Here is a 14,095-nt window from a genome sequence, read left to right on the forward strand (position 1 = left end):
ACTTAGTGTATTATTTAAGGAATGACTCTGAGGTTCTTGAAAGATCTTTGTCTTCTTCTTTATACTCTACGTGTCTGTCTGTTTGTTGACACATTTTGCTAACCCCATGGCATCGGAAGTGTGCTTTGTCTGTTTGTGGCTCAGATCCAAATATAAACACTGACAGTCAAGAAAAGGAATCAACATCCATAATACCAGAGGATGGCTCATAATACCTGCAACATTTTTATTCACATGCTGAAACCCATAGCAATCTGTATATTGGAGTTGATGAAAGCACATTTTTTAACATATAAAAGAAATAATAAATCACAAAAAATTAAACAAAAGAAGCATAATTTTAAAAAAAAAAAAAAAGAGAGAAGTCCCAGGAAATGGTCATTTAAATTATATTACTTTACATTGCTGCAATATTTTGAGGGAATATTTGAGGGAGGCAAGTGTTATGATGGACAGTCTTAATCTTTTCTGCATTAAAAATATTTAAGCTTTAGCTTACTCTGCAATGTAACATTAAAAACAGAATATTAACTTTCTAAGGCAGCAGTCACAGAAGTTAACTTTATGGTCGTTGTTCATATTACTACGATTTGTTTTTTCACATTACTAAAATGACTAAAAAAAAAATAAGATGACGAGCACATTCAACTCAATTTGACTACTTGTGGAATATTTCTCATTGTTTGACAAAATTCAAGTTCATAAAGTAACATTTTAAAATCTGACGGGAAAAACAATCAATACTGCCCCTATTAAAACCAAAGAGGTTTATAAAAATGCCTGAGTTTGTTTCTAAGACACAAACAAACGCTCACCTCTGTTCGGTTTTTGGTATCCTGGGAAAACATTCCAGTTGCTAGGGAAAGATATCGCGAGATCTGTCGAACTGTCAAGGATGAGTTCTGCTTCACGTTTTTGTTGTATGAACGTAACACCTAAAAATGTCAAATGTACGATAAAAGTTTCATAATTAAGATAAACATAACTTTTCTATCTTTAAACAAATATAATTTAAAAAAAAAAAATCTGATTAAGAACTCACCAAAAACTCCTGCACTGTGACAAAAGTGCAGTTTAATGTTTATTAAAGAAGGGGAGGGACTTCAGACTTCAGTTTAAATTGGTGTATGAACTTTCTGGGCTACACTAAAAACCCCTCCTCTTCATTCCTTCAACATTTAGACCTTCCAGGCTTTTTGGAGCACGCGCAGCCTTTCCAGACTGCTGTGGAAATTAACGATGTGAACTAATATTTTTGATAAATTAGGTGACTTAGCCTACCTGCCGAAGCTCCACTGAACTAACGTTTATAATTCTCGTTTATCTACTTTCTGGCATACCTTTAATTCTTGATAAGATATATTATGGCAAAGTTTGTGAAAGAGCGCATGCCATTGCAGCGCAGGATACGCACGGCTGTTTTTGCGCTTCTCCTCTGCACACAGACCGGTTTGGGTTTCTCCATTGCAGGGCAGCAGGAAAGCACCTGCGAGGCCAATGGCAGTATATATTACATCGGGGAATGGTATTTCCTGGACTCAGACCACTGCACCCAGTGTGAGTGCACCGATGAGGGCGCTGTCTGTGCCCGCACTGAGTGCATGTCTCTCCCGGCGGCGTGCATCCATGTCAGCCACTACCCCACCGACTGCTGCCCCAGGTGCGAGAAGATCGGCTGTGAATACCGGGGGGTGGTGTATGAGTTGGGTCAGAGTTTTCAGGTAAGAAACCCTGCGTGGAGATTGTATGAGCCTTGATACAACACACGATTTTAATATTTCTTCATTTTCTAAGGTGGTATGCAAATGCTCTTCCAAGAAAATCTGTATTGTTAACAGATGATGCACTGGGCTCCAAGTTAATAACCTCAGTATTTACTTTCTACTAATCTATCTAACAATATTGTGCCTGCTGCTTGTCCTTAACAGGACAGCAGGTTTAATAAGTCTTATATAAAAGAAGGAAAGTATGAAAGAATCAACAAAAGAAGTGCTAAAATAGTCAACATTTTGTCAAATATTTCAAGAAAGTGTTATCTGGAAATATTAAAATATCACAAATTAGTGCTCAAATTGTCAAATATGCTAATTGTAAAGCTTAACTTATGTAATGATAATTAACGAAGATGTGCATCACAAAGATATAGCAACAACATCAGCACCAGCTCTTCTCTTGTCATATTTTAACTTGTAGTTTATTCAGTTTTACGACTGCTGTTGCCTCCTACGTGAAATGCATGTACACACTCACATGCATCCTTTAAAAAATGAAACTTCATGACCCAGTTTTTCTTTATGTATTCGCTTACTCCAGTACTAAGAGGAGCTAATAAGAGCATTTCCATTCAAACCTTGATCCACAAGATGATGTGTTCCTGATTGGTATGAGTATGAGAACTGAAGGTGAATGGCGCCCTCTATGAGAAGGGTTTCAGAGAGAAAATAGGCTCTTCTGTGATTCAGTTTTCTTTTTTCTATCAATAACTAACTCTCATGTGGGTTGTGAAGAGATTATTTAATGATCCTGACCGACTTTGATGCTGATTTCCAGCCGTCAGAGTGTGAGCAGTGCACTTGTGACAGTGATGGCATCGCACGCTGTCTAGTTGCTGATTGTGCTCCTCCACCGTGCGTCAATCCTGTCTACCAGCCTGGGAAATGTTGTCCTGAATGTAAAGAAGGTATGATAGAAAAACAAATAGATAAAAAACAAACCAAATATCACTATAGCTCTCAAAATTTTTGATGGGATTTGGCTTAATTGTTTGTTTAAGATCAGTTTATCCATCACATGCTGTTTATGTGTTGGGTAATGCATGTTTGCATAGTGCCACTGACTTGTTTCTTATGTCTGTTCGACTACAGTGACATTACTCTCTGTAAATGCTCTTCCTCCAGGTCCCAACTGTTATGCTGATGCATCACGCAGTCAAGTAATTCCTTCAGGAGAGCCAGTTTGGGTCGACTCCTGCACCAAGTGCCGCTGTCACGATGGCCAGGATGCAGGATACTGGGAAGGAAACCGCCTCGCTTCTTGTTCACGCCTCAAAAACTGTAGACCTGAGCAGCCATTCACCCCACAAAACTGATTCTCTCTGATGACAAAAAAGCAGCAGTTATCTTAAAAAGCAGTGACACTTGATGAGCTGCACACTTTAGCCTCCCGCATACAGCCAAATCTATGGATAATCTGCATGAGAAACACAGCAGCTTGCTATAATTTACAGCTGGCATTTAACAGGGACAACACTATGTTTTAATGTAGCAAACATATCTGAAATTGTGTAAAGAGGCTCATCTTGTGAACCCTTGGCTATGAAGGACTCACAAGTACAAGTTGAGCTCATGGTAAACCAAAATTAGGTCAGTACAACTGGGATTAAAACTCACTTCTAGAGATGTAGTCTGCAGTATATTAAAGGTAAGATGATGGTTTTATAGAGACCTTAAAGTCTTATTTTCGCATTCAGTTCTTCTGCACAAGAGTATGCAATTATACATATCGAATAGATAAAAAAAAAGATAAACTTGAACTGAGACAAGTGACCTTGCATATATGGGGAAGTTTTATATAATCTGCCTCTTTAACAAGTTTTGATTAGTTCAGTGTATTTTTTGACAAAGACTGTAGTGAGTTTTAAAAGACCTTTTATATATCTTTGAGGCATTGCATAAATTTAAGCAGCATAAAAAAATCGAGTGAGTCAACACAATGATTAGACATTATAACTGACTTGTCACTGGTTGCAGCATTAAAACGTGTGCATGGCTGTGATGAAACTTATGGTAGGCTATGAAATTCCTGATTAGAGCAGGAAACAGTTCTGTAGCTGTTGAATATGTCTCATAATTTCATTTAAGACATGCTAATTGACATGCATAATGTGTGAGATGATGAGGTTGGTTTTTTTTGCACGCTTGCTGTAAAGCAAGGATTTGCAACCTGAATGTCACTGTAAATGTTTCCCTCCTAATCATGTGTAGCTCTACGATGAAACATCTTTTCTCATGATTTCTACTCAAAATGTACAACTGAGAATCTTTTTCATAACTAAATATTAGGGGTGTGACAGTATGCTTTTGTCCCAATTCGTGGCGATTTGATTTCAATTGGGATTCTCGTGATTCTTTGATATTGCTAATTTTTGTAGACTATTAAAAACAAACAAAAAAATGTACATAACTTTTTTTTGCTAGTCAATTTTCTTCATTTCAATCATGAAAAACAACATAGTAGCCAGACCACAATTCTGCTGCTATAATGTCCCAGAGGACAAGTTAAAAAGACCAATAAAAACAATAAAAATGACAAAAATTTTGTAGTAGATTATTTGTATTTATTTGAAACAAAAAAAACCCCAAAACGTTTTTTTAACCAAAAAATGTTGCACGGTGAGTTATTTAATACAAGTTTATATGTAGTATTAGTGTTTCTGGAATTATACATAGTAATCTAATTGGCGATCTAAATGAAAACCAAAACAATCCCAGTGATTGTGTTGCTTTGGGGTGCACAGTAAAGTAAAGCTATTGCTGTCAGAACTAACAGATTACAGCTTTAATTCTTTCTGAAAAACCTGGATTCTTAAGTTGATGTCACACATTTGTTTAGAGTATTTTTGGTTGCATTTAAGCTGTCCTTTGTGTATGTTACCACCCTTAATTTACCTCTAACATTATTATCATATGCCTGTTAATGCATTTTTAAAAATAAAAAAAACAAAACATTGTTTCATAACATATTAATCTCATAGTATGATTTCCTAAATCATATTTTGGTAAAATTGTGAATCTGTCTGACTGTCCTTACATTGTGCATCATTTCCAACAATTCTAAAATATTAATTACAGGTATGCCACAGTATATTACTCTTAAACATTTGACTATAAAATAAGCACATTGCTTGTGCATGTTGGAGTATTCTAATTAGTTTATATTAGGAAATTAACCATAAATAAGTCAGATTTGTTTTACAGCAGTACCGGCACAATACCGGTGTATCAATGAGCAGATCTTCAGTCAGGAATGACTCAATTTCTCTGAAAAAGGTGCATCATCTCGTTCCTTCTTCTATAGATTTGACCACTTTTTGCCAAACGAAACTATCTCAGCAGGCAATTGCTTACATGGAGGTGAGTATTCCTTACAAGACGGGACTCCTGTCTTGGTATGCAACATGGTGTGATGTATCTTCACATGCTCATATGAGGTGTGGTATAAAGTAGGTTTTTTTTTTTTAAATTAATTTATTTTTTACCTCATAAAAACGCCTTAACAAACACCCTTTCTTCTGTCTAAATCTGTCGAGATGGGATAGAAAATTAGTTTTCTCAGTAAACACTAGGTTAAGACTTAAATCAACAGATGTGCTTGTGGCAAGTGTGAGGCTAAAGCTAACAAACTGGTAGCCACTGGTAGAGCTGAGCTTAGTGTCACATAACAGCTGCTATGATAGGCGATAGCTCACTTTGATGGATTTGGCCCAGTGCACTTTGTTACCTTTGAACAGAGCAAACTTCTATTTCCTGCTATTTACACCATTTATCAAGTGAATGGTTGTCTCAATTAATTGGAGTAAAAAAAAAAAAATTATGCAAATGTTCCCCAAAATGTCTTGCTATTACTGTAAGTGCACTTTAATTTACTTATTGAAAGAAAGGAGAACTGATGCGAGTACAATCCCATATTATAAAGTTAACATGACTAAATGATGTTAGATGCTGTTGTGTTCTCCTCTGTCCGCTCTTTACTTTTTGTTGTCGACTTCTCTTACCTTAATTGGACATTTTTTTTCTCTCTTTTTTCGGTCAGAGAGGATACCCTTCTGATTTCCCTGTGGAGAGTTTCTGCTGACAGTTTGAAACCAGTGTTTCCATTAAAAAAAAAAGGAGGGGGGTGAGAGGTAGTTTTGTAACAGTAACGGTTTGTGTATGGTACATGGTGAAAAAGGGAAAAAAGAAAAGCTGCTGAAAGAAAGCAGGATCAGTTTTTTTGTTTTTAATCTCCGACAATGTCTCCTGGCACTTAACGTAATAACAACTCAGAAGCTTGCAGAAAACGGATCCCGCTTTCCTTCAGCAGCTTTTCTTTTTTCACTTTTTCACCGTGTACCAGCTGAAGTAACCCAAAAGATTACTTCAGCTGGCATTTGGTGAATTCTGAAGTAACCAGAGGATAACGGATCAAAGTAAACACACCATCATACAATCTTTAACATCAGATTTATTAATTGTATAGAAAAGTAGGTTTGATATGACATAATGCATTCTATATAAGATATAACATTTTCAACATTCAATGTACAAAAAAGAAAAGAAAAACATAACTATAGGTACAGTAAAGTTTTAAAAATACATACAGGCCTGAAGATCTGCACTGCTATCAGCAGCAGATACGCAAAAACTGTATCTGAAGACACGTATGAAGTGCGCTCGACAGCTGGGAGAGCTCCAAAAGTCTGATGAGAAACTTCAAGCACTTCTCACGGCTGTCTGATTCTCGAGAAGAGGCCACATTTCCAATACATTTTTTTTCTAAATTTGTCTATTGCTGATCTTGAAGCCAATCTTGCCGTTTTCTACACGGCAGGGCCTTTTGGCTACAGCTATACCTTTAACTCTGTCCAATAACTGTCAGCTTCGAACTGATCCCACAAGCACGTTTTCCTGTGATGCATCAGAGAAGTCTGGATGAAGCTTGAATTGATTTTGTTTTAAGGAGACACTCCACCATTTTTGCCTTTTTTTCTACCATCTATGGGGAATGTGACTGGTGCTGTTAAGCAACAGCTTTACAGGGGGGATGAAACTTTGGTGTCCATGTACCCCCCACCTGTGGTGGCCTGTTACCACAGAAAGAGAGCCAGACAAATCAGAATGGCATCCCATGCTGATTGGAAATGGGTATTATAGTTGCTTTCTGCACTGACATTTTCGTACGCACTGGCTTATATGTTTGTGGTTTAATCAAAAACACACATTTTCCAACACAAGTATATTTGCACCTGAACAGAAACATCTAAATGTCATTTTAACTTGATGTATATCATTGTATAAAACTGATCCAATGTTTTCTAAAAGTTCTGGGAGCTTATAAAATAATTAATGTGTTGGAATTCCCCTTTAATATGGTGTGAATGGTAAAAGTCAATGTAATTGCTTCACTGTAGGCATTTCTTAGCGACAAGTGTAAAAGAAGACACAAAGCAGAATATTATGACTCCATTAAGAGATTATATAAACCAGCCATTAAAAATGTTATCACCCAACATCCTCAACAATGACTTTGATGCAGAACATGCAGCAGAGCTGAGACACTCCATAATATTGCACTGATTTAGAGAGTTTAAAGAAGGAATTGCACTGACTTCACCGTGTGTTGTGTAGCGAACAAAAAAGCACCAGGAGAGTTACTGTGAAAAAAAACAGAGTCAAAATACAGAAAAGAGGGAGGGTGAAAAGGAGGATCAGAGAAGAGGATGAGAATAGGAGGGACGTGGAGGGACGCACACATTGGGATGAGTGGTGAGAAGCAGAGATTAGAGAAAATTAAGATGTAGAGATTCAAACACACAAAGGAGCCCCTGTCAATATCTATTGAGAGACAGAGCACTCTTGTGAGGCACAGCTGTGCCTGAAGTGGGTCCACCACAAAGCACAACAGTGAGCCATTGACACATACAGCACCAACTGGCAGAGTAAGAAAGAAAAGGCAGTGAAAAGGGAGATGAGAAGAAAAAGAATTGTGGATGGTGTGCAATGGTGTGCATGCCTTATGTGTCTGGAAAGTGTGCGAGGAGTGATAATAGCCCCCAACAAGCTTAAGGCAAAAAGCCAAACAGATGGGAATGTTTTTTGCCTCAAGGCTGACCATAAAAAGAAAGGAACAATTTCCACCAAAACAAACAAAAGAAAATTAAATCCTAATATGTCAGCAATACAAGACTGAAACAGTTTAAACCTCCTTTTTGTTCAAAAGTTTAACATGTGAAACAAACATGTTCATCTCAGTCCTTTTTCCCATTTCTGAAAACACACGTCTGGTTTAAGAATTAGCAAGATTTACTTCTCGAAGGCATCGGTTTGGTGTTTTATGTGCGAGAAGTGACAACAAAACATGGAAGCGTATGATAAATATCTGAAGCAACAATGGAGGCATCAGTCAAACTGCTGAAACGGTCACATCTCACTGCTGCCTTAAGATTTCCACCAGCAGAAGAGCATCACTTTGTGACTTTCTCCTTGCAAATATGATCATCTTTTTTTTCCCCCAAAAGGTTGAAAGAAAATCATAGCTGAGAGAAAGTGCTGTATTAACAGTATTGATACAGTTTTAATAAGTTTTGATAATTAAATGAAAAAAAAAAAATCTTCAGACTGAAAGACAGATCACAAGAATTATTATTGTTCACTTCATATGTGTAAAACTTTTAAGAGTAGCTTCATATGCACAATGTTTCTTGACTGTAAAGCATATTCTGACAACTCAGTTTAGCTGTTTCCACTTGTCATGTAGCTGAAATCTGCTTAATGATGAATGTTAAACACACCTGTCCTTTAAAAGAGCAAATTACCTCAAGAAGTGGAAAAATGAGAAAAGAAATCTAAAAAAAAAAACAGAAACAGAATCTACTTTTGACGCTGCGAGCGTCTCAAATCCTAACTGAGCTGTCAGTATACATTAGACCTGTTTTTTCTTTTCAATTCCCCAATTTGATTTTCAAATGCCTTCCCATGGTACTTCCACCACGCTGCACTCGGAAGAAAACTTTCCTTATCTTTATGCATTTGCGTTTGCTGCAAAACTTCCAGTAAGTCAGATTCTGCTGCCACAGTTTGAGTTCATAAACGTAAAAAAAAAAGACAGAAGATCAAAGACAGAGTTCCCAGGTGTTTGCTGACGTCCTGTCAGTGTGTTAATGAGTCTTCTGCTGCAGATGCAGGCACAGTACACATTCAATGATTGATCGAGGGTTTGAGTAATGAGATCCAGACAGGTGGCGCCTGGTTGAAAATGTCAACAGGACACACTGGTTGGTGTCCTCTGTCCGAAAAAAGTGGACATCTCCAATAATGTTCCACTCATCATCACTGCATGTGATTCATGTTAATGTTACAGTTGGCTTCCAGCTGCAATCCGTTCTCTAGTGACGTTTAAAACGGTCATGCCTTAATGGCCTTTTGTCAGGTTTGTGATCCACCACGTTTGCAATTTTTTAGATATTTGATTTTCGACCAAACGGCTGCATCATCTTGTTGTCGAGGAATCCTTCCATGTGCTTTGCAGCGTATTTTTTTCTTAGAAAAGGCCAAGGTGTGTAATCATTATCTTGATGATTTGTCTTTTCTCACAACAGTTCCTGCTGATATGTGGTTACATGCCTCCGGTTTACAGAGGATTGTTAATGCAACAACTCCGAGCTGGATGCCAACCTTCTGTCAGCTGCTGATATTACAACTTTGGTCCAAAAGTTACTTTTTGTGAAGTCACACACCACTACTGTGTGTCAGGTGTGATATCTGCCACTGACTGCTTAAAGAGGCTGCAAGTAGAAAGAGTTAGAGACCTAAAAGAGAGAAACATCAAGCTGAAGTCTCAAAAGATGAAGAAGAGGGGGGAAAGAGGCAGAAAGAGACACTGTGATGTGCTCGTGATGAGTTGGTGTCCTCTCATCTTCAATCACGCATCCATCCAAAATGTTTGGGAAACACTTTCTCTCTTCCTTTATTCCTTACTTTCTTGCTTCTTCTTTTCCTTCCTCCCCATCCACGCCAGTCATCCCACCAGCCTTCATTTTTCTCGCTAGCCTTTGAAAGGCCGAGGTGGTGGCTTGCCGATCTCCACAGAAATGTTTGTGTACAGAGGATACTTCTTTACCTGAACTAGTTTATAGGTCAAAGTGCTGATGCCGTCCTTCTTCATTGTGTTCTTTGTGTTCTGTATTTTGTTGAATCTGGTGATGAGGGGAGACAATGAAGACAATTAGATACAATTCAATCAAAGAAAGAGGCAGTATAATATAAAATCCTCCTTTTAAAATGCAATTCTTTTGTTTCAGAGGAACAAGTTGGACCCTATGGGGGTGCTATGTAAGAATATCGTGCTTCAGGAATCACGTCTGGGAATGAGGGAGCATACAGTAAAATCAACCTGGAGAACTCTTACATTCTGACACAATGCTTTCATAGAAAGATGAGGTAAAAATAAATAAATCTGTCAGCCTGGTTGCAGGTAACTGCTCTGTTTTCTTGAGTCAGTTTTACTTCTGTCAGACCAGATCCAATAACGTTTTTTCTTTTCTTATTATCATTGATACATTAAGCCACATGTGAACAGACTATCTTCACTTTCATATCAAGGCTCTCATTCATTTTTTTCCTGATATCTCTATTTCAGACCATTTGTCTGTGCTACCCGAGGCTACTCACTCTTAATGTTCTCTTAATTCCCAGTGCAGACTCAGCCTGAATGAAGGCAAATTCTTGGAATATTCTGTATAAAACGTTGTCTAGTTGTGCCTAGTTTCACCAGGTTTCTCTCTATTACATTTACAAAAACCTGTCACGAAACCTGTCATTCTTTGAGTACCTGAAATAAATCACACCTGCTCTGTCCTGCGTAAACACTTCGCACACTTATATTCCACAAAGCACACAAATGTAAATACATATTAGAGGCAGTAAAAAAAAAAAAAAGGATTAAAATAATGCGTACACATAATTAAAGATGTATTTAAGTATGAGATATTCAACTCTGACAAGCCAGTATAATCTGTTCAGGACAGAAATTCCACAACACTAAATTCTCTGAATACAAAGAGCTGAGAGGAACTAAACCAACAGGTGGTGCTATGGCGTTGCATTTGGAAGTCAGTAACAGCATTATCCCCAGAATCCGCCCGGCTTGGTTTGGACTGTGCTGAAATATCCTTTGCTGTTGGCTGTGGATCAGCAGTTACGTCAGAATCGGCTCTGACTTTAGTATTAAAGCTGGGAAATAATTCAGACAGTGTGTCAGGCGGTTACACACAGTTACACAGTTGTGCTGCTGAGCTTCGGTTCAGCGTGTGATGCAACCTTTGGCGTAAAAGGGATGCACAACATGAACCCTCCTGACACCCTTGTAGTGGTAACAGTTTTTGCATCCAGTCAGAATGGAAATGAGGCCACAGTGTGTTACAGCGTGTTTACAACACTCCTGTCTTAAAAAGGCCTTTTTTTTTTTACTCCCCCTTTCTATGAATAGAAAGAGCTGATATGTACGGTGTGCGAACGCCCATTCACTACTCAAAAGATAGCAGTGAGTGACTGAAACAAAAGATGTCTTCTTAATGATATGCTTAGACATACAAGTGGAGTTGACACTTGAATCGGACATGGACCACTGAGTCCTCAGAATCCTGTCAGAGCTGACTAGTAAAGACCTCTCCTTCTTTCTGCATCGCTTTCCCCTTCTGTCTCTCTCAAATCAAATCAAAAAGAGCTTTACCAGAATGAATGGAGGCTGGAAAATGTTGTCAAGCGTGTTTCCGTTGAACAATATAACACAATAACATAAATAGAATTACGTGTTCTGTGACTTGCAAAGGATTGGCACTTTTATCTAGAAGGTGGGGGATTATCTTAAAAAGAAGTGTAAGGTAAAGAGAGGGACGAGAAAAGGGAAAAAGAAGCATATTGGAAACAAACAAGAAAAATTAAGGATCAAATAGAGACGTATCTGACAGTAAAAGATGGAGGAAGATATAAAATAAAGAAATACAGAAAAACAAATTCTTTACTTGAGTGCATCAGACGCTTGAAATTAAGCACAACTAATTAATCCCAATGTACATATAGAAAATACCAGATGCATGTACCCCCCCCCCCCCCCCCCCCACACACACACACACACACACACACACACACTGTGTATAATTTTCAGACTTTTTATTTTAGTGAGTTAGAGGGCAAGACAAAGACAGTCCTGGAATATTCATTAGCCTCATTTCCAGAAATTCTAATTGCGCCATGTAAAGCCCTGTTTAAATGGTGCCAATGGTCTCGTAGGAAAACATTTCAGATTTAGGCTCTCAACAACAGCCAGCAACATTTTTTTTTTTTTTTTGCTCTATTCACATTTTGTGTTTATTCACTTTTCTTATCTTGTAAATTATAGTCCCATAAAAATATAATAGACTTTGAAACAGCATTGTTACTGTGTCATCACTAAGAATGCAACTTCACTTAATTAAATGCAATATGCAGTATGATTTGCATGTGTACACTGTCTTCTGGCTCAATGAATGCATGAATAAAAGAAAAGTTGGCAGTGGCCAACATGTTAAACTCAATATTTTTAAATGACAGTAAAAGAACCAGTAGGTCAGACAATGAAGGCTATGTCTACTGTTACTGGACATCCATTGTTTGCTTGAAGTAATCTTTGAGCTTGTGATTACAGCATAGAAAGTCGTATACAAGATCAATGTACTTTCAAATGAAATTCTCGTAAATATTAAAAGAGAGACTGATTGTTGTGTTTATTTATGATAAACATGACCTTATTTGAAGTCACCATGAAAATGCTAAAACATGTTAGCCTCTGGAGGCTACTGCTAACAGCCAGTTAGCTTAGCTAGCATGAAAGGTGAAAAAAGGGGTGAAAAATGGTAAAAAAAATAACCTTCAAGCTACTCTGTGGGTTTAACTCTTCCCTTGTTAAAACACTTTAATGAACCATGTCATATTTTATCTCAGATTTGTTACTGAGATTATAAACCTACAGTCATGTTAGTAAAGAAAGACTTCCATGAGTCACTTTCACAAACAAACCTAAACCCAGATGGAAACACATAAACACAGAAACACACACTCATCTGCACTGTCCCAGCATGATAACTTTTGAACGGAATATTGAACAATGCAACCTAGCAAGTCATTTATTTGCAATGAAAGAAGCATTCCTTGCCAGACAAAATATGTGTGTGCATGTGTGTGTGCATGTGCTAACAGGTTACTGGAGGCTAGTGATGAATGTGCCTCTGTCTTACTTCTACTAGCCCAGTATCTCATTGCCATGCCTAAGCAGCATCTCTGAAAGTATTGAGAAAATGAGCTTCTGTGTGAAAGTGTCCATGCTTGGGTGAGTGTTCATGTAAAAAGTGTGTATGTGATAGCAAACATTCATCAGGAAGTCGGTACAGCACTGACATTATGCAGGTTCTCCAGATAAACTGTCCCAAAAGACTAAATCATTAATCTGCATCTAAGCAGAAGAGCAACCCTGCACCTGAGGACAAAATGCAGAAATGATCTGTATAACTGCCTTCTTCACAGCGGACACGTTGACTTATCACAGCAGGAAAAGGTTAAATGGGATTAATAACACTGATGATGGTCCCGTTCTCTTTATTGTTCTGGTATGGACAGTGAACCACCAGGCATAACAGCATTAACTGTACTATGAGGAGCTACTGCTGTATTAATAAAACTGTGTAATTCTTTTTTAATTTGATCAACCTACACAAAAATGTAGGTCTTCCAATTGAAACAGTCATGTTGGGATAAATATTTTTTTCGCTCACTTCATTTAAAGTTGGGGCAGGTAATCTTGCTCAGAGACATTTTCTTTTACTCTGGGTAAAGTGGTTTCGCGTCCTGATAGTAAGTCTATACATTTTGTAATCATGAACAAAAAGAAATATAGTTAGACCCCTCAGTTTACTGTAAATCTGTAAAAACTCTGACCGATCAAAACGTTTGGATCAAAATGGAGTTGTTCATTTCTTATATTTTGTCTCCCCTCCTCCCCCTGCCGCAGCGCATACCCAATAGCCACAACCTGCATATAAATAGTGTGTTAGGATGAAAATACAAAGGAGCGAAGAAGAAACTGGGAAGGCATGCAATGCTAAGAAAATGCAGAAAGGATTTCCCCGATCCGGCTCGGTTTATTTGCCTCCTCCCACTGAACAGCTGAGAAAGAGAAAATTGTTGGTGGAAAAAGCTGCAAATAAAGAAGCCTTGGAGCACGCAGGGAACAAAACCAGAGGGGGAGGAGCCAAAACAGGATCCCACTTTTAAGTCTTGCTAGCTCCCTAACATTACCTACCCCA

The 14,095-nt window shown here is 37.9% G+C and overlaps 2 protein-coding genes across 2 annotated transcripts in view; one reads left to right on the forward strand and one right to left on the reverse strand.

Moving 5' to 3' along the window:
- Nucleotides 1-1,206: 1,206 nt before the first annotated feature.
- On the forward strand, nucleotides 1,207-4,666 carry LOC306757876 (von Willebrand factor C domain-containing protein 2-like). The gene is made up of 3 exons (XM_079243049.1): nucleotides 1,207-1,721; nucleotides 2,551-2,680; nucleotides 2,898-4,666. Exons 1-3 carry the CDS (start codon nucleotides 1,365-1,367, stop codon nucleotides 3,086-3,088), a joined length of 678 nt encoding a protein of 225 aa, XP_079099175.1. The 5' UTR covers nucleotides 1,207-1,364; the 3' UTR covers nucleotides 3,089-4,666.
- Nucleotides 4,667-9,801: 5,135 nt separating this feature from the next.
- The window catches only part of b4galt2 (UDP-Gal:betaGlcNAc beta 1,4- galactosyltransferase, polypeptide 2), a gene marked incomplete at its 3' end in the record, with an annotated part of 171,025 nt that continues 166,731 nt past the window's right edge, over nucleotides 9,802-14,095 (reverse strand). The window contains exon 7 of the mRNA XM_079243375.1: nucleotides 9,802-9,952. Within this exon, the coding sequence (XP_079099501.1) occupies nucleotides 9,802-9,952 (151 nt within the window). The remainder of the gene's footprint in view (nucleotides 9,953-14,095) is intronic.

This window comes from Telmatherina bonti (genome assembly GCF_933228915.1).
Source record: "Telmatherina bonti genome assembly, chromosome: 7".
Lineage (NCBI taxonomy): Eukaryota > Metazoa > Chordata > Actinopteri > Atheriniformes > Telmatherinidae > Telmatherina > Telmatherina bonti.

What these genes read in the sequence shown, in the direction of transcription:
- LOC306757876 (XM_079243049.1), top strand. Translation starts at nt 1,365, where the DNA reads ATGGCAAAGTTTGTGAAAGAGCGCATGCCATTGCAGCGCAGGATACGC. An exon ending in AGTTGGGTCAGAGTTTTCAG is followed by an intron (nt 1,722 to 2,550) that starts GTAAGAAACCCT and finishes GCTGATTTCCAG; the next exon opens with CCGTCAGAGTGTGAGCAGTG. An exon ending in TTGTCCTGAATGTAAAGAAG is followed by an intron (nt 2,681 to 2,897) that starts GTATGATAGAAA and finishes CTCTTCCTCCAG; the next exon opens with GTCCCAACTGTTATGCTGAT.